Source organism: Gymnoscopelus microlampas (genome assembly GCF_963454915.1).
Source record: "Gymnoscopelus microlampas genome assembly, chromosome: 4".
In the NCBI taxonomy this organism is placed as follows: Eukaryota; Metazoa; Chordata; class Actinopteri; order Myctophiformes; family Myctophidae; genus Gymnoscopelus; species Gymnoscopelus microlampas.
In genome coordinates, this window is record NC_139941.1 from 17,710,692 (window position 1) to 17,730,796 (window position 20,105).

Genomic DNA, 20,105 nt, shown 5'->3' on the forward strand with positions numbered 1-20,105 from the left:
AACACGGGGAGGTAGGCTACATACGTGCGCTGAGCGAGCACGGCACTGAGAATGCAGGTGGGTGAGAGGACTGGCGCCGTGCCCAGGGTTTTCTTCTTCCCCTCGTCTAGTTTTTGTGTACATGTGAAATCGTTGCCAGCTCGCCTTTCCAAAAACCATAAAAGATATCTAAAGGACCAGCAGCTCTGCGTGGGTTAATCATTTAGCCAAGCCCTAACTAAAGAACATCTAGTCAAATCTGTCCTTCTGTCCAGCCGCTTGACACCGTTTGGGCTCGGCAACAAGCAGCCCTTGATTGTTGGCTTGTTGGGGGCACATAGCATTAGTTAGCCAGTCTTAAACCCCCCCCCAAAAAACCTTTGTTGCTACTGTACTTGGTATACTCTGTTTTTTCTCTCTAAAAGTTGATCTAAAAGCTCGCGTTCTGTTGTGATTCCTTGCGAGCTGAGCTTACAATGGATGCAACATTTTGAAATAGTAGTGATATTGATTTGAAGTCATATTTGGCAACATTTGAGCCTCCTCAAACTCATCAAAGAGTGATTTTATGTAGAGAATGCTGTTGATCAATCTTTCGGTGCATTGTGCCAGTATTCACGTCAGGCCTGGCTGGCGGAGTTGGCATGTATGGACGTCTCGTGCACATCAGTTTAACTCCGCCATCATTCTCTTCTCCAATCCGCCGACTTATGCCTTTGATGTCATAAGCTTCCAAGTGCTTCTGTGTGCGTTGCAAGGGATGCCTTCTCGTAATGCGCACCGCATTAATCTCCACACGTTTGAGAATTGGAAGATTTTGCAGCTGCCAAAGTGACTTGTGCTTTTATTCTTCCGTTTTTTCCCCCTCACAAAGCATTCCAGGTCACTAACATAAGAGAGAAGAGAGGGGGAATGTACGCGTTCTTTATCACAAAAGTGAGATGTCATTTTTTCCGGGGTGTTCAGGTTGCTACCATGGTCGGTCTTCAGAGCTGTTGCGAACATTTCACAGCCCGGAGTGTCAGTTCAACAAGTTCAGATAATTTGCATTGATCAGTTTAGCGTTGACCAGCGGAACCAGAGATCATCATGGCCGACCTAAAGAAAGCAAGTAACTCTGCTCTAACCTTGGTATCCCTGCATGTGATTATAGGCCAAAATGTTACAAAAAGAAGAGGGAAAAAAGCAAACGAGCTTGCTACAAGCTCACAATGTGTTGAATCCGCTTGTAAATCTGCAGTTTTTGCTATGTGCCGTACGACAAAGTATGCAGGGCTTACGTTTTTTAAAAGTGCTGGCTTTTTACACGCACCACCACCATCGCCACAGAAATCCAAACAAACTGTTCATGGAAGGGCAATATAGAACGCCTCACAGAGTAGACGAGTAGAGCGGGGTGTGTGTGTGTGTGTGTGTGTGTGTGTGTGTGGGGTGGGGGTGGGGGGTGTTTGAACAGTTTGAAGGGGCGGGTGGAGAAGGGTCTGTAATCAGGGGTGACAATGATTTAGAGGGAGAGAAAAGGGGAGGGGGGTGGAGAGGGGGGAGAGGGAGAGAGAGAGAGAGAGAGAGAGGGCTGTAAAAGTGGTTGTCGGACGATCAAAGGATCAGCGAGTTGTGTCACAGACAAAGGAGGAATGGCGCGGATGTGACTCGCATTTTGATTTACTTTTGAGAGGACAACGTGCCGTGGGGGGGGGGAGGGGGAGGGGGGGGGGCATGGGGGGTTACTCGTACAGAAGCAGGGACCACTTGTGATCCCATTACAAACTGTCCCACTATCAGCTCAACTCCTTCCGGAAGGAAGGGAAAACAGGCCTAAAGATGAGGATGCGGGGGGGAGCAATCATGCATCCCCCCCCCCATATTTAAAGCAATTAACATCACAGTTTTTAAACATGTTATGCTACATTCCAACATACAATGCATTTGTGTTACATTTAAAAGCTTTTGATCAATTCCGAAGGCTTCTCTTCGCCCTTCTATCCCCAGCTCCATGGCGTATTGGAAAAAGAAAGACTAAACTATGACCAACTAATATAGCTTCTATTTTGTGGTGCAGCATTATTCACATTTTATTATGTTCTCTTGTTAGGGGGGGGGGGGGGGGTTGTTGAGTAAAAAGGGGGCGTGGCCAGCTGCCTGAGTGACAGGTGGAGTTCAAATCCCTGCCATGATTTCATTGAGAGTGTGGCCTGTGTAAGGGGATACCCATGTGAAAGGCTGCCTCCCCCGGGGCAGGGCAGACAGACGGGGCCAGAACAAGAGCTGCCCCCTTGTGGTCATATAGGGGGGGCCCACTGAGCCATGATGCTCAGCCAGAGAGTCAGTTGTGGACAAAGTACCTGCACCTCAGTACTCGAGTCAAAGTACTGCACCTCAGTACTTCAGTCAAAGTACCTGCACCTCAGTACTCCAGTCAAAGTACTGCACCTCAGTACTCGAGTCAAAGTACTGCACCTCAGTACTCGAGTCAAAGTACTGCACCTCAGTACTCGAGTCAAAGTACTGCACCTCAGTACTCGAGTCAAAGTACTGCACCTCAGTACTCGAGTCAAAGTACTGCACCTCAGTACTCGAGTCAAAGTACTGCACCTCAGTACTCGAGTCAAAGTACTGCACCTCAGTACTCGAGTCAAAGTACTGCACCTCAGTACTCGAGTCAAAGTACTGCACCTCAGTACTCCAGTCAAAAGTAGAGATAGTCCTGGTCAAATATTACTCAACTACAATTGAATGTTACTGGAGTATTTTCCTTTAAAACATTAACTTAAATATTCAAAAGTGCATGCTTTTAAATACTTAAGTATTCAAAAGTATAAATTACAAAGAACATTTTCTCAAATTAAATTTAGAAAATTGTACCAAAGAAAATCAAAACATTTTCAGAAGAAAATGTCACGTCACCACTACTTTAGAAATATGGAGTCAGTGAGAGTCATAAGTATCCAAAAATACAAATATTCTCAAGTACAGATACTTCAAAAATGGACTGAAGTAACGGTAGCCAAGTAAATGTACTTAGTTACTGTCCAGCACACTGCCCAGAGTCCTGCCTGCGCAGCGAGAAGAACAAGCAAAGTGGAGCACGGGGTGCTTGGAGTGGGCAGAGCTTGTATGGCATGTGGGGCCTGTCGGGGAGAGCTGGGCTGCTCCAACACAAGAGAGGAGAGGCTCTGTGATCTCTTGTGTGTGTGTGTGCGCGCATGCATGTTTGTGCCATTCGTGGCCCTGAGAAGTGTACGAACCGTGCCCATGACTGCAGCAGAATGGGCGCACCCCTCCACTGGACCAGTGGGTTCTCAACTATTTGTCAAGGATCCCCAAATATATATACGTATCAGGACGCCTCATTTGAAAGGATCTTTGTGCCAGGGATAGTGACACCCATACGAGAAGATTGTTGTTGTTAAATTAGATTTTGTACTGAATGGGGCTCGCTGGCCAGCGGTTAAGGTGCACACCTTAACAGGCTCTGATGCAGCCTGACTGTGAGTTCCGGGTTCGATTCCCGAGCCCGACGACCTTTACTGCGCGTCACTCCCTGTCACTCTGTCAATGAGATGAATAGGCATTCTTATACATGCTCTCATTGGGCTAACTTTGAGCCGGTGAAATAATAGTGAAATCAAACTGTTCCTCATTCTGCTGGGGACTCTATGGAACCACCTCAAAGACCCTTGGGGGTCCCCGGACCCCACTTTAACTCATTGAGTGCCACAATCCGTCAAATCCGTCACGTGGCCTGACGCCCAGAGCGCCACGATCCGTCAAATCCGTCATAAAAAAAAATTCAAAATAAAAAAAAAAATTCAAAATAAAAGTTTTTTTTTATTTTTTTTTTTTTTTTGGGGAAAAACATGTTCAGAACCCAAGATATGATGATTTGAAGATTTGCTGCTCCATCCACTCCTTGTTTAACCTATAACTTAAAAAGGCTGTATCTCGCTTCCTAAGCACTTTTTTTTTACAATGAATTTTGGCTGTGGCACTCAGAACCAAAATTCCATTAACATGAATAAATAAGTTTGGCACTGAATGAGTTAAGCACCACTGCACTAGAACACTGTCCCCAAGTCCTGGCAAATGGCTCTAAAATACTAAAATGTGCCGGTTTTCAACAGTCACTATGAAACGATCCTGGTTTTCACTGATGAAACTAATAATACTTGTTTCCAGCACTTAGGTTAGACAGTCATCATGCTCTTTTCTGTTGAAAGGGGCAGGCAGTCACTAGGTGGGCTTAAAGCTACTGTAAGATAATTACCCCCCATCCAGTATACATCTGCTGCTATGCTCACGCAACTTTATATCTTACCTCAGGCACTGTGTGTAAATATGCAGATCATTTGTTTGTTTCTTTGATTGATCTCTCTTCCCCCTTGCCCCCCCCTTCTTCTTCTCCCCTTTCTTTGTTTTCAATGGAAATGACAAAAACGCTAGAACTTGCACAAAAAATAATTTCACCCACTTGTTTTACTTCTGTAAACCTGTGATGTGACGACAAAAAGACTGATGAAAAAGCCTATCGCGTGTGCGGTCGTGTATGCCTGCACGTGCATACACGAACGTACATTAACGTGCGTGCACAATCACGCGCGTGCATGAACAGGCACGTTTGCTTAAGAGTCCCGTTTTAGTTTGTGTGAAAATAACGGTCGCAATGCTCTCTCTCCTCCCCGGGGCTCAGCGTTCCACGCACCTGTCCTCCACACACCATCTCCACAGCATGTGGAAGAGAAACCCCCCCCCCCCCCCAAAAAAAAAAGAATCCCAGCGGTGGAGATAATGGCGCAATGGGCCCAGCCTCTAAAATAACAACACGGGTCCACAACAACAACACACCCCCCCACCCCCCTTTTTGGAGGAGCGCGAGAGAGAGAGCCCCCCGCACAATGGCCCAGTGTTCAGCGCCCCGGGGCAACACAGGCGGGGCTCCACCACCACCACCGCCATCCAAGTTATTAGACTGAGCAAGAGAGAGAGAGAGAGAGAGAGAGAGAAGAGGTCACAATCACACAACCAGCGAGTTGTTCCACTTCCTGGTCCCCCTGGCCGCTTGCATTGGCTGAGATAGAGAGGGCCTCTCGCTATACTAGATGGCCTCCCCTCGCCACACCAAACCCCCCCAAACCGCCCCCCCCCCACCCGTGTACGAACGTAGCCGAACGGATGCGTTTGTTCGCTTTTCAGAGTCGAGCGCACTCTCATTTGGACCCACGACCTGCTTGCCAGATTCTGTGAGAGAAACAAGCAACCAGGCCTAGGAAAACCAGCCCAAAAGAAGCGACTATGCGCCACATGAGCACTTTGACATATACATCAGCTATTTGAAAATAGCAGATCTACAAGCTCACAACGCGTCGCGATGCGACGCGACGCGTTGTGAGCTTGTAGATCGGCTATTTTCAAATGAAATCTTGTGGGGGAATTATAATAAGCAGATCTGGCAACCTTGCCCACCACGACTGCAGCAGAATGAGTGCAAACCCCTCCGCTGGACCAGTGGGTTCTCAACTATTTGTTGAGAACCCACGGACACCCCCCCCCGTACGACAAAGTATAAAATGAAGCATGACTTGGTTCTTGGTCTTTCATCTCTGCTTCCTCTTCAATTTGCCCGTCCCTCAGAAGACGGAGAGGGAGAGAGAGCGCTCTGAAATTATCATACCGATGTGTATGTAATGTCTACCTGTGCTCCCTCCCTGCTACTGCCAGCCCCTAGGCTAATATCCACCTACCTTCCAAACACTCACTTTGAGCTTCCCCCCCCCCCCCTGCATGCTGTTCAGCTCCCCTATGTTTATCACAGTAAGAGGAGCTTAGAGAAAATGCACGTGTAAAATGGAGGCGGACAAAGTGGCCGTGAGCTTTGGATTTGTACAAAAAAAAAAAAGTGGAAAAAAAAGCCAAGCTAGTGCAGCGTTGACTCATAACAGTCAGCCCCCCCTTTGTTATCAGAGCTTTTGTGATACCTCTGTGTTTTTGGAGGACTTTTTCTCTCTCTCATTCTCTCTAAAGGTGTATTTGACTGTGTGTGTGTGTGTGTGTGTGTGTGTGTGTGTGTGTGTGTGTGTGTGCGTGTGCGCGTGCCTCAGGCTGAAATCCCCCAAGGTCTTGTGATTTCTCAAATTCAGCATCTGCTGTACCTCCAGTCCCCACCTCCAAACTATTAACGCACAAAGCTGATGCTGTGGGGAATCCAGTGTCCTCGTCAGATTTCAACCCCAGGGCGGGAAGGAAAGACGCGATGCTCTGCTTAAACGACAGAACGGCACACGTTGTCTAAAATTCCTCCCTCCTCCTGACATGCCCATCCTCTTTGACCCCCATACTCTAAACTAAGCCCCCCCCCCCAAAAAAAAGAAAAAACCTCCGGTCAGTGGCTTGACCCCGGGGGCCTTGTGGAGCTGGAGTGAGTTGGAGGCGCCTCCTGAATTGAATATACCTCTTCAATTGGCCTGCTGCACGCCCAGCCTGCTCCCAAAAGTGATGAAGTGGGGTTCAAAGGTCGGGGGTCATTGGAGGGAGAAGGGTATCTGGGGTCATCAGCAGTGGCCCAGGGGCGAGAGAGAGAGCCCCGGCGCCAGCCCACACTGACTGCTGGCTGGATGGGGATGCTGTGGTCATTATGGGATGCTGTGGTCATTAGGATAAGTGGCCCGCAGGTCAGCTTGGCCTACTTTTAATGCAAATACAGGAGCCCGTCTGTCGCCAGGGTAGCGATGGGATAGCGTGTTGGACTGGCTTTCAGTTTGATTAGCCACTTAAGCCGTGTTTTATACATCGCCGCATTCTGGTGCTGCGTGGCGCTGCTAATTTTTGCCGTTTTTTTTGACATTTTGGTTGAAAGTGCTTAAGGTCTACGTTCAATCCAACTTGTGTTTATCAGGCAGGAACAGCTATTCTGTTTCCCCTATGTGACCTGATGTTGTGGTACCGCGTGTGCTTGATCTTGTCTTTTTTATTGGTTTGAATTTGTTGTTGTCATGATAAGCAATGACCTGCTGATTAATGGCCCTCTTGTTAGCTTATCTACTGTGTTTATGGTGCAAGTTTACCTCCATAACACAGTCTAGCAACAGTACACATGCCTGTGGGTTCAGTCAAGTATATTGGTTAAAAAAAAAATATATATATATATATCACAGATTTAGTTTTTTATTCTCACAGTCTGTGATGAAAAAAAGGTGCAGATTCTTTAATCCATTGAGACCTGAAGCCGATTCTACACGTCTCCTAAATCTCAACAGTATTCTCAAAAACGTATGTTTCTATATCAGTGGTGCTCAATCTTTTTCATGTCAAGGACCCCCAAAATGATATGTATTTGGCCACGGACCCCCATCAAAATATTTTGTTCCAGGGACCCCCAGAAGCAAAGATTTGAGTTAAAAATGTTCGCTTTAAAAATATATATATTCAGAAGATTTGCACACATTTTCACGATTTTTCAAAAATAGCAGATCTACAAGCTCGTAGCGCGGCACTCGGTGCCGCGCTATGAGCTTGTATATCTGCTATTTTTGAATAGCCCAAAGTGTAAAATAATGCTTTTTAGCTCAAATCAAAAAATGACACAGTTACAGGTCTTAATTGGTTAATCAATTGACTGGGCTCCTCCACACGGTTCTCCCACCGCGTCGTTCCAGATGCTGCACAATCAAGGAAACTCAAGTAATGGGACGTTAAAACGCAGCGAGATGAACGCTTTGGTTGGTTTTGTAATTACAGAGGCTGCCACCTCCTTCCCTGCATGGTCCCATGGAGTGAGTGAGTCAGTGTTTTGTCGTGTCTGCCATCCTTTAAGTCCTAATCTACTCTGCAGACGTGCTCTCTGGGAACGGGGGCTCTGCACGGCTTTGTGGCAGCGAGCGCTATAGGACCATTTACTGCTCTAAAGCTAGGGGTTCTTCTCAGCCTTTTCAGGTGGAGCCCCCCCCCCAAAATAATCATTTTTGAACTGGGCACCCCCCATAATAATCATATTTGAACTGGGGACCCCATATTTGAACACCCCCACCCCCACCCTGACAAGCACTTGGAATTGTAGGAGTTGAGGCATTACATTTAGTTTGACTCGGTTCCACAGATAAGTATTGTGAAAATAGCCGATCTACAAGCTCACAACGCCTCGCAGCGCAAGGCGTTGAGGTGTTCAGCTTCTTGAGCTTCTAGATAGGCTATTTAAAACAAAAAAAAAGTATTAAAAAGATCTTAAAAGTCCTTAAATTGTGTCACTTCACTGTCATCTGCATTTCTGCCCGACATGGTCGATATATATCGTTTCTGTCGGCTGGAAACCTCATACAATGATTCAGATGAAAAAATAGCAAAGGTTGCGATCGACAAGCTCAAAACGCGTCGCTTCGCGCCGCGTTTCGAGCTTGTGGATCTGCTACTTTTGAAGCGTTTGTGTGACGCTGTAGTGTGATCAGGTAGGGCGTTCATTTACAAAAAAAAACACAAACTGTTGGAATATGGAGATGAGAGGTTTCTGCCCGCGACAGCGACGACATAACAGTTTTGTCTGTGCACTGCTTTTGTCTGAGCGCTCCGGTAAGCGTTTGCATCGCAGCGACGACGAGGGTAGAATACCCACCACTGTATGCGTTTTTAGATTTGACGTTATTCCACACCGCACACGGTGGGTAGTACTTCACAGACCTTTTAATGCTCTTAACCTCTTATGTTTCATTATGGAAAATAGGTGACAAGTGGATTATAGGCCGTTTGGTGCTCACTCAAATGAGGTAGTTGTTGTAGGGGTGGGGTTGGGGGGGTGGGGGTTGGCGTCCAGCGGGAGATTAGCTCACTTCTGAGCTGGTATTTTACCCCCATGCCCCCCGAGTAAATCTATAAGCCAGCAGCCCGGTCGAGGACAAACCAACTCAGTGCGTCGTGGGGGGTGGCCTTTCATGTCACATATCACATCAAAGGCGTCTCTCTGGACATATTGTACGTGACAAAGCTCTGTGTGGCTCCGCATGAGGAATTCCAGGCAAAGTGCCACCATGTTTTGCATGTGACTTATCTGACGTCTTTCAAAGAAATGATCCCTGATTTATTTTTTATTTTTTTTTGGGGGGGATCAATAAAGACCTGGTTGAAATGAATAATACAGTAATGATTAGGGCTGGGGCAATATATCAGTATTATATCGATGTTACCGATATTGTTGTTGCACTAGATTTCATCTGGGATTTGGGGATAGCTTGATATTCGTGATATATATATATCATGAAATGGCAAAAGTGTTGTCTTTTCCTGGTTTTCATCACTTAAAGCCTTATTTTATACTTTCAAAGTGTTGCCACATTGTGAGCTTGTACATCGGCTATGTTTGCTAATCAAAATATCTAAATAAATAAAAACCTAAATTGATAAAATTGTCACAATATCAATATTGAGGTATTTGGTAAAAAAAGTAGTTTGTCCATATCACCCAGCCCTAGTAGTAATAATAATAATAATAATAATGATAATAATAATAATAATAATAATGATAATAACGCCTGTCCTGTGAGTTCCGTGTCGATGTTCACGTTTTGTATTGAATCCTGACCTCTGCTGTCTTCCTTTCCAGATGCATCCGTTGGGACTATGTAACAACAACGACGAGGAGGGCTACGAATACGGCTGGGTGGGAGTGGTGAAGCTGGAGCAACCTGAACTGGACCCCAGTTGTCTCACCGTACTGGGAAAGGTAAACAGACGGCTCCTTTTTTGAAGTTTCTACACAGTCCCTGTGCGTTTACACACAGACATAATAACTGGAGCCCTAATTTGATTACTAGAAGACATGGGTCAAGTAAACACTTTAACCCATTAAGACCTGAGGCCGATTCCACAAAATGTCTTCTAAATCCTAACAGTTTAAAAAAAAAAAAAACCTATGTCGCTACATCAGTGGTTCTCAAACTTTTTCATGTCAAGGACCGCCAAAATGATATGTATTTGGCCGCGGACCCACATCTCAAAATATTTTGTTCCAGGGACCCCGAGAAGCAAAGATTTGAGTTACAAATGTATCTACAAATCTACAAGCTCGTAGCGTGGCACTCAGTGCCGCGCTATGAGCTTGCAGATCTGCTATTTTTGAATAGCCAAAGAAATCACAAAATGACACAGATGCGTTCCCGGTCTTAATGGGTTAATCTAATTGTGTGTGGAGGCAGACAGCCTGTCCAGCAGTTTTTTCGAGAGTTACCCCAGCTAGACTTTTACAATTATTATAATTTTTTTCTTACGGCCGCTATCTTTGTTTACATCCTGCGTTCATTGCAGCAAAGTTAGATGAGAGCAATAAAACGGCAGTTAATGACAGAAGGGAAATGATTGACATTGGGTCGTAGTCTGTAGGAGAAGAATACGATGCGTTGTTTCGGTGCGCAACTCTATAAGTATGAATCAAGCCTCAGTGAAAAAGTCTGTTTTATTATTATTGTGTACTTATTCATGCCCAGTCATTTAGCTTCACGCTATCGGCTAGCTTATACGTTCTTTGTTCCAGTCTGTACACATGCTAAGTGGTTCTCAATGTCAGGTTCGGGGACAACCAGGCGTTCCTAATGGACCCCTACGGTTCCGTAACTCTGAGAGTGTACAAATGGAACCAAATGGACCCCATTTGTACACTCTCAGAGTTACTTTCTTCACAGGTGTTACCAATGATTCTAATAAAGGCTCTGTTCCATTTAGTGTAGCACAAGTGGTTCTCAAACCTTTTAATTTCAACGACCCCCCCCATAACTCTGAGAGTGTACACATGGAACCAAATGGACCCTTACGGGTCCATTGGGTTCCATGTGTACACTCTCAGAAGTTACATTGACAGAGTTTTACCGTGTCGATTGGGGTCCCAGAAATAAAACAAAAAATGGTTCCATTTGTACGATCTGACTTACAGACCCGTCAGACCCGTCCTGACGGCCCCCCCGGACCCGACACTGAGAAACGGTGATCTCTGGTGGTCGGGGCACAATTCATTTTAGAATGATTGTTTTGTTTTGTTTGTCTCCTTTCTGGGGGAATGAGGATGAACTGAGTCCCTCCTCCCACCCTTTTTTCCCCTAGTATTCAAACCCCCCTCTGAAGTCTCTGAGTGGTATTTTATCATGCTTTAATTAAGTGTTCCCCCTAATGGAATGTACCAACGCTCCCTGGGGAACGGGGGGGGGGGGGGGGGGGGGCAGGGGGGCTGGCTATCGTCTCATTTCTCGTGTGCATGCCTGGTGACAGAAAGAGAGCAGCCATTCATAATTCAAGGAGCCCTTGTGCCCGTATAGACATGCTAATGTTGCAACTTTCGCTGGTGGATACATTAGCTAGCTGTCCTGGCCTCCTTGCATTGTAGAATCCATTTCAAGGTTCTTGTAATCACATACTGTACAAAGTGCTCTGTGGTCAGGGCACCGGGCATACTGTTAGCTGTGTATATATGTGACCTGCTCCACCCACATGTCGCCAGCAGGTCTCTGAGATCCGCATCCCAGGGCCTGCTTGGTTGTCCCTCGCAATGAGGTTAAAGATAAAAAAAACAAAGGTGACTTTTGATTATTTGCGTGTTTCGGCCGTTCGACTGTGGAACGACCTCCTGTCCCCTGTGGACAACTTTAAAAGACTGTTAAAGACTCACCTGTTTTAGACAGGCCTTTTACATCATTATTTTGTTATTGCAGCTCTTTTGTGTCGTGTCCTGTCTTGTCATTTGCTTTGTTTCATATTGGTCGGTTGTTTTATTCATTTTGATTTGATAATTGATATATTTTCGTGTTTTTTTTTGTGTGTCTAGATTTGGGAAGCACTTTGTGACTGGTATTGTGTGTGAAAAGTCCTCTAAATACAATTTATTAGTTTACTTGCACTAGCTAGCCAATGTATGCACCAGCATGTTAAACTAAAGCACTAAAGTCCCTCTGTCACTGTCTGTCCGGATAGGGATTGTCACCGGTGGCATCACTTTAGAAAACAGGCCTCTGTGTCATTTTAGATGATGTCTGCAAGTTTTAGGAGCACTTAACTTGTCCAGAGGAGACCCAAAGAGACCATTACAAATATTGTGGAATCCTTTTTTTTTTTACAGGCTCTGCATGTCAGCCAAGTATGTCAGAGAACTAGCATGCTTAGCATCAGTACATACATAGGCACTATTTCCCCATATAACGACATTCCCAAAATAGGGAAGCCAGGTTGAAAATGGATAATAATCGGGACACATCGGCTGCATAATTGCTTAAGTACAATTTTGAGTTACTTTTACTTTACTGGAGTATTTCCAATAGTCTATACTTTTACTTCTACTCCACTACAGCTCAGAGGCAAATATTGTACTTTTACTCCACTGCAATTATTTGAAAACATAAGTTACTAGTTACTTTGTAGATATAAATTATTACATTATAAAACATACATTAACCACTGTAGCCCTATTTTATACATAGGCTATTTGAAAATAGCCGATCTACAAGATCACAACGCGTCGCATCGCGGCACGTTGTGAGCTTGTAGATCGGCTATTTTCTAATATTTTAGTACTTCGTTTTGGTACTTTAAGTACATTTGGATACCAATACTTTTGTACTTTTACTCAAGTAATTTTGAATAATTTTACTTGTACAGAGTACTTCTACATTGCAATATTGATACTTTTACTTAAGTAAAATATTTGAGCACTTTTCCCACCACTGCTGATACCGATACCGATGAAAAACACAGATAATGGCCGATACATATCAACCAAAGAGATGTATGGGTTTGGCTCCAGTCTGTAGCTTGAGGCTGTGTGGTGGACGGGCAGCTTGTACTCCTTGGTCAGGACATCCGTGTGTAAGAGTAGGCTCAACCCCGACCTCTCTCTCTCTGTAACCACAGCAGTGAGGCAGGGAGAGACAGAATGGCTCTATTTGTTTACTTAAAGTTATTTTGGGGGTACTTCTTAAACCTTTATTTCACAGCGATTGTGGAGAGAGAAGCAGGAAATGCGGAGAGGGAGTATTATGTTCATATTGTGATATGAGACTAGATATCGTCTGGTATTTGGGATAATGGTATTTTGGATAATGGTATTTGGGATAGTGGTATTTTGGATTGATATGACTGTTGACCTTTCCTAGTTTTAATCTCTTAAGCCCTATTTTGTATTTTCTCTAATAAAAATATTATCGTCACAATATGATACAATATGTAATATTGCTAGATTGGTCAACATTATTTTTAGATGAGCAATTATTTTGCATAATTGTCAAAATCATGTGACCTCGTAGCTATTTCTGCAATTCTTTATACGTTTTGGAAAGTATCAAATTATTGCATGGCCTGTTTTGGACATTAATTTGAATTATGCGTACTGGTCATTGTCAGCAATTTTCTTTTTTCTTTTTTTCTTTCTTTAAATGAGTTTTTGAGCTTTTGGCTTTTATTCCATTAGGCCAGTGGAGAGAGAGAGGAAACAGGGGAGAGAGAGAGAGACAGGGAGTGACGCACAGCAAACCCACCGCCGGCTTCGGGAAGCCTATTCCGTATACGTGCCTTTTAACCGCTCGGCCGTCGGCGCCCATTTCTTTGCATATTTAAGTTAATTGTCATATCTGCCCTTTGCTATTCTTGTTTACAACGGCTAAAAGGCAAACAGAAACATCATTGGGATTCATACGGTCCAACGTTAAATGCCAAAAACACAACTCGGTTGTTAAAATCGCAATTATTTGTGTTCATTGTCAACTAACCCATTTGGACCTGGAACGCATCTGTGTCACTTTAGGTGTCTTTGGCTATTCAAAAATAGCAGATCTACAAGCTCATAGCGCGGCACCGAGTGCCGCGCTATGAGCTTGTAGATCTGCTATTTTTGAGAAATCGTGAATTTTTTTTTTTTATATTTTTTTTTTCCGAAAAAACTGTTAGGATTTAGAAAATGTTTAGAAGCGGCCTCAGGTCTTAATGGGCTAAAATGACGTTATTGTGACAGCCCTATACTTGATAGACCGTAGCCTCGGGGGTCCGAACACAGCTGGGTGCCTTGCATTCTCAGCCAGCGTTCGCTTCTGCCAGGCCAGACAGCCACCCCCACCCCACCCCCCTCCTCTCGCCAGTCTGCTTGCTGGCCAGTCTGCCTGGTTGTGCCCACAGCCAAGCTATGCCCCCTTTGCCCAGATAATAATGCCCACAGCACTGGCCTACTCTCTCACACACACACACACACACACACACACACACACACACCCCGCCCCAGCCTGGCTTCAACCTCTGTAGACCCCCTAAGCCCCCACCCCCCTCCTCGCCCCCCCCCCCCCTCGTACCAGTTTGGCCGTAGTCTGAACCCAAGAGCCCACCCTTGCTTTTGTTGCCACCACTCCCCCACCAACAGTGTCTGGGTCTTGTCTGGTCAGGTTACAGTAGATGGCGGTCATTTACAGCAGTCGGTCGGTTCTCAAGCAAATTGGTGCGTATTTAGCCGCGGACCCCCCCCCCCCATCTGAAAACCATTTGTGCCAGGGACCCCCAGAAGAGAAGATTAGAAAATAAATACAATTCTGAATTGGTTGATACCTGATCTACAAGCCTCACACGGCATGGCATCGCGACACGTTGTGGGGGGGGGGGGGGGGTAGATTTGACTGTTTTCCAAATAGCTGAAGTATAAGATGGGGTTGAAGTGGTTAAACTGATTTCGATATATTATCTTGTTTTGCTGGGGACCCCCTGGAACCTCCTCAAAGACTCCCGAGGGTCCCCAGACCCCACTTTGAGAAGCAATGATTTACAGCAGGGGTCTTCAACGTTTTCAGCCCAAGGACCCCCTAGCTGAGAGAGAGATGAAGCAGGGACCCCCTCTATATTGTATAAAATTGAGTTTCATTGACTTTGGCTATTCAAAAACAGCAGATATACAAGCCTATGAGCTTGTAGATCTGCTATTTATTTTGCAAATATTTGAATATATATATTTTTTAAGCCAACATTTGTAACTCAAATCTTTGGTCCCTGGAACAAAACATTTTGAGATGGGGGTCCGCGGCCAAATACATATCTAAAAATGTATTCTAAATCCTAACGGTATGTTGCTATATCAGTGGTGCTCCAACTTTTCCATGTCGAGGACCCCCAAAATGATATGTATTTGGTTGCAAAGACCCCCCATCAGAAAAATATGTTGTTCCAGGGATCTCCCCCAGAAGCACAGATTGGAGTTTTCACGATTTTTCAAAAATAGCAGATCTACAAGCTCATAGCGCGGCACTCGGTGCCGCGCTACGAGCTTGTAGATCTGCTATTTTTGAATAGCCAAAGACATCTAAAATGACACGGATGCGTGTGACATTCACATTAGGGCTTGGCGATACGACTTCAAATCAACGTCACTATTATTTGAAATGTTTGCCTCGATTTATTGATTAATGAATGACTATTGTGGAGCAGAAAATTGCAGATCTACAAGCTGACAACGCGTCACATCGCTGTCCATTGTGAGTTTGTATTGCTGCTGTTTTTCGTTCACTACCATTGTGCAATGGTAGTAAAACACAGCGTAAAACGCAGGGTTAATCAGACTAAACGGTTTCTTCGATAATAAAATAAATCTATCACAATTGTTTCACGTCGATTCATATAAGAAAGTAAAAAAAGACGTTTCCATTATGTGATTAACCTCCAATTTAAGATTACGTCGGTTTATTGGTTCTAAATATCGGTTTTGATTGTTTTCGGGTAATTGCCCAGTCCTAGCAGGTGCCTGAGAAGTTTCAAAAGTGGGCATTCACATGTATTTATATTTTTAATTCCAGGCCTAGCGGGGCTGAACTGAATGTGGTGCTGTGTCTTGTTTGATGTGTGCCGTCCTAGTAAGGACTTGACACATGTGTGGCTGCTCATTCAGTTGACTCTCATGTGATGGTGGAGATATGGAAGACTAAAGCGAGAGGCTGGCTGAACTCTAGACAGGACACAATAGTGGCCTGTCTAATAATAATAAATAATAATACAAAAAAATAAATAATGATAAAAGTGTTTTACCTACCCACTTCCACCCACCTTAACCTCTTACAGAAGGGGTCTTCAACTTGTTTCAGGCCAAGGACCCTCTAGTTGAGAGATATGAAGCAGGGACCCCCTCTATATTGTATAAAATTGTGTTGCAGATTAAACATTATTTTTTTTAACTTGGTCTGCTCTTTTTCCCCTCTAGTCTACATCAAACCTCTTTAGCCAAAAATAGCCGATCTACAAGCTCACAACGCCTCGCAGTGCGAGGCGTTGTGAGCTTGTAGATCTGCGATTTTTGGCTAAAGTTCTCCTCAGAAAAGGGATGCTAGGGTTCAAGTGGTATGGTAAAAAATATATCACACAAAGATTTGGCGGCCCCCTGTAGTAACTCTGAGGACCCTCTAGGGTCCCGGACCCCCTGCCTCTCTACACTTAGCAGAAGGCAACGTGTTGTTAGCTTGTAGATCTGAATTTTGTTGGCTAATCTTCTCCCCAAAATATGGATGCAGGGTTCAACTGGTGAAAGTTGCTGTAAAGTTATATTTTTTCAGTTAAAACAAGTTTTTGTTAAAAAGTTAGAGCTCTACATCTGATGATGATCGTTGCCATAGACTCAATAGCAAACACTCTATAGTATATACTATATAGGGCATAGCAGTGGCGGCCATTTTGTGGTTCCACAGATTGAAAGCCCATACATTTTTTCTGTTTGCTAAAGAGCTGGAGACACGAGAATACCCCTGTTACTGAACCAACAACGCTATAGCAGTGATTGATAACGGGATATTGAGCTACCGTATTTAAGGTTATTTTAACCAAACATATGACTTACAGCACATTTAAGGGCGATTTATACTTGGTTGCGCACTGTGGCATCTACAGTAAGGAAGGATAAATCACCCTCAATGTTAAGTATGTTGTTTTTGCCCAGCTGCAATCAGTCCCGTCTGATTGCTCGTTTGCTTGTGTTTGTTTCTTAGCGAGATAACATGAGAGCGGACAGGAAACGGTCAGAGGTCAAGGTCACAAGCAGGGTCACGGTCAAAATTGAGAACGGATGGGCATGTTATCATGGAACTGTGGGAATGATCAGCGGATCGGCCCGATGACGAATAGGGGGTTAACGTTTTGGGTAACGTCACAATCGAAAGACGTAGAACAAGAGTTTCTGAAAGAAAGAAAAAAAGAGCTATATTGTACTATAACCTGGAACGCATCTGTGTCATTTTTAGATTTCTTTGGCTATTCAAAAATAGCAGATATACAAGCTCATAGCGCGGCACCGAGTGCCGCGCTATGAGCTTGTATATCTGCTATTTTTGAAAAATCGTGAAAAAAACTGTTTGGAGAAAAAAAAACTCAAAAAACTGTTTGGAGTTAGAAAACATTTTTAGAATGGGCTTCAGGTCTTAATGGGTTTTAATGGATCGTACAGAGCAGCAGTTTGGGAACATGAGAGAATCAAAGATGTGAAGATAATGGAAGTGCTGTGGGACAGGGGCTAGTGGGCAGCTGTCGTGCAAAGTGGCATTACTGTACATTTACTCAAGTACTGTACCTAAGTACAATTCTAGAGGTACTTTTACTTTACCGGAGTATTTACATTTTTCAATACTGTATTAGTGAGTACCTTTTACTTTAGTACTGTAAAAAAAAATATATGCCAATACTTTTGTACTTTTACTCAAGTGAAATGTTTAGTACAGGACTTGTACTTGTAAACAGAATACTTTTTTTTTGTGTGGTATTGCTACTTAAGTAAACAAAATGTGAGTATTTCATCCACCTACTGGTAGTTGAGAGGAGGAAAGGAGCGACATGGTGCAAGGCCTTCTGAAGTCCCTGTGCAGAGCTCACCACAGTGCTGTCGTGTCACATAGATATATACACAGTGTTTTCCTATACTTCCTGTCTGGTTCCTGTGAGAGCCGCAGGGCTGTTGGCCCCCTGACCTCCATCACCGCCTCCTGTGTGTGTGTGTGTGTGTGTGTGTGTGTGTGTGTGTGTGTGTGTGTGTGTGTGTGCGCACCACACCACAGAGACCCCACCCCGCCCCCAAGCAGTGGCGTAAAGTAACTAAGTACATTTACTCAAGTGCTGTACTTGAGTACAATTTTGAGGTACTTTACTGGAGTATTTCCAATTGTCTATACTTTTACTTCTACTCCACTACATCTCGGAGGCAAATATTGTACTTTTACTCCACTACAATTATTTGAAAGCTTTAGTTACTAGTTACTTTGCAGATGTACATTATTACGTTATAAAACATACATTAACCACTTCAGCCCTATTTTATACCTAGGCTATTTGGAAATAGCAGATCTACAAGATCACAACGCGTCGCGATGCGACTTGTAGATCTGCTATTTTCAAACATTTTAGTAGTTTTACTTTTGGTAAAAGATTATTGGTAATTATATTTTCAGAAATAGACGATTTACAAGCTGACAGCTTGTGAGGTTGTGGATCGGCTATTTTTGAACTTTCGAAATAAAAATAATTCAAATTACATTTTTCATAATTGAATGGATTTTTCACTTTTTTGACAAAATATCGTTCAGAACATCGTTAATCTGTGGCAAAATAGCAGAGCTACAAGCTCTACAACACATAGTAGAGCTTGTAGATTGGCTATTTTTTTTTACTTTTTGACAAATTTGAAAGCAATTCAGTACTTTAACTTTTTTTTACATTTTGATGTCAATACATTTGCGACCATTACTCAAGTACAATTTTGAATACAGGTCTTTTACATGGGATTAGAGTCTTTCTAAGAAAATAAATCTGAGTACCGGTACTTCTTCCACCACTGACACTACCCACCCGTCCCCCCCATCCCCTCCCCCCCCTTAACTCGGCCCCCCCCCCATTTTCCACGCACATGTTGCCCCGTGATGTTTTGGCAGCCTGCTCTGGAACATGAAATCATGGCATGGTCCTTCTCTCTGGTGGCTCTTTGGGCCGGCCGGGGTCTTTGTCCCTGTGCCAGCGTGATATCTCCCCTTTCAAGTGCTGCCGCGCTGCGCCGGCCGGGGCCAATGGCCACGCAGGGGACCGGCATGGAGGGCTTTTCCCCTTTCATCCTCCCCTCGCGCTGCTGCCCCCGCGGCTCTCATGACATCAGCCCCCCGACACAGGGAGCCATACGGGGAGGGAGGGAGGGAGGGACGAAGGGGGGGGAGCTTGGGGCGGAATCGAATAGGGCAGTGGCTATCAAACATTTCTGTGCCATGGACCCCCAAAATGATATATATTTGGCCCGCGGACCTCCATCTGAAAATTGTTTGAGCCAGGGACCCCCAGAAGAGAAGATTTGTGTTTAAAAAAAAAGTTTTCCAAACATTTTCAAGATTTTTCAAAAATAGCAATGTGAGCTTGTAGAACTGCTATTTTTGAATAGCCAATGTGTAAAATATGGGTAAAGGAGTTCAATTGATGCTGTATTAAAATGTTTTGCTGTATGGGGACCCCCTGTAACCCCCTCCTCAAGGACCCCTGGGGGTCCCCCGGACCCTACTTTGAGAAGCAGGGTGATGGAGCAGGGTGATGGGGGTGATGGGGGTGCAACAGTTAATGGATTTAATCAAATATGAAATAAGAATCAATATTCGATTTTGATAAAAGATAATTGATAGTATGTTGATGATAATAGTGTAAATAACCGATCTACAAGCTCACAACGTGTGGCGATGCACTACATTGGAATGTTTTTGGCCACGGATCCCCATCTGAAAAGATTTAGAGCCAGAGACCCCTCATAAGAGAAGATTTCTGTTCAAAATGTTCAAAATCGTTCCAAATTTGTCACAATTCTTCAAGATTAGTCAAATGTTTTTTCAAAAATAGCAAATCTACAAGCACCGCGATACGTTGTGAGCTTGTAGATCTGCTGTTTTTGAATAGCTGATGCAAAAAATGGGGTTAAAGCGGTGAACGTGATTTTGTTGGGGACCCCCTGGAACCCCCTCAAGGACCTCCGGGGGGTCCCTTGACCCACACTTTGAGAACCAGTGTCTTTAGTGCCGCGCTAGCCTTGTTTTCGTACGCGCGCACAGAGCCTCCTCCGTCCAGAACCAGCCCGACAGGGCCTTGTGGTGAGCAAGCCTCTTTGGCACACACAACAAATACATACGCCTGGTATG

At 44.4% G+C, this 20,105-nt stretch overlaps 1 protein-coding gene across 1 annotated transcript in view; it reads left to right on the plus strand.

The window, feature by feature from the left end:
• znrf3 (zinc and ring finger 3) overlaps positions 1 to 20,105 on the plus strand; it is a 109,554-nt gene that overhangs the window by 48,897 nt on the left and 40,552 nt on the right. Inside the window, exon 2 of the mRNA XM_084056138.1 lies at positions 9,563 to 9,682. Within this exon, the coding sequence (XP_083912264.1) occupies positions 9,563 to 9,682 (120 nt within the window). The remainder of the gene's footprint in view (positions 1 to 9,562; positions 9,683 to 20,105) is intronic.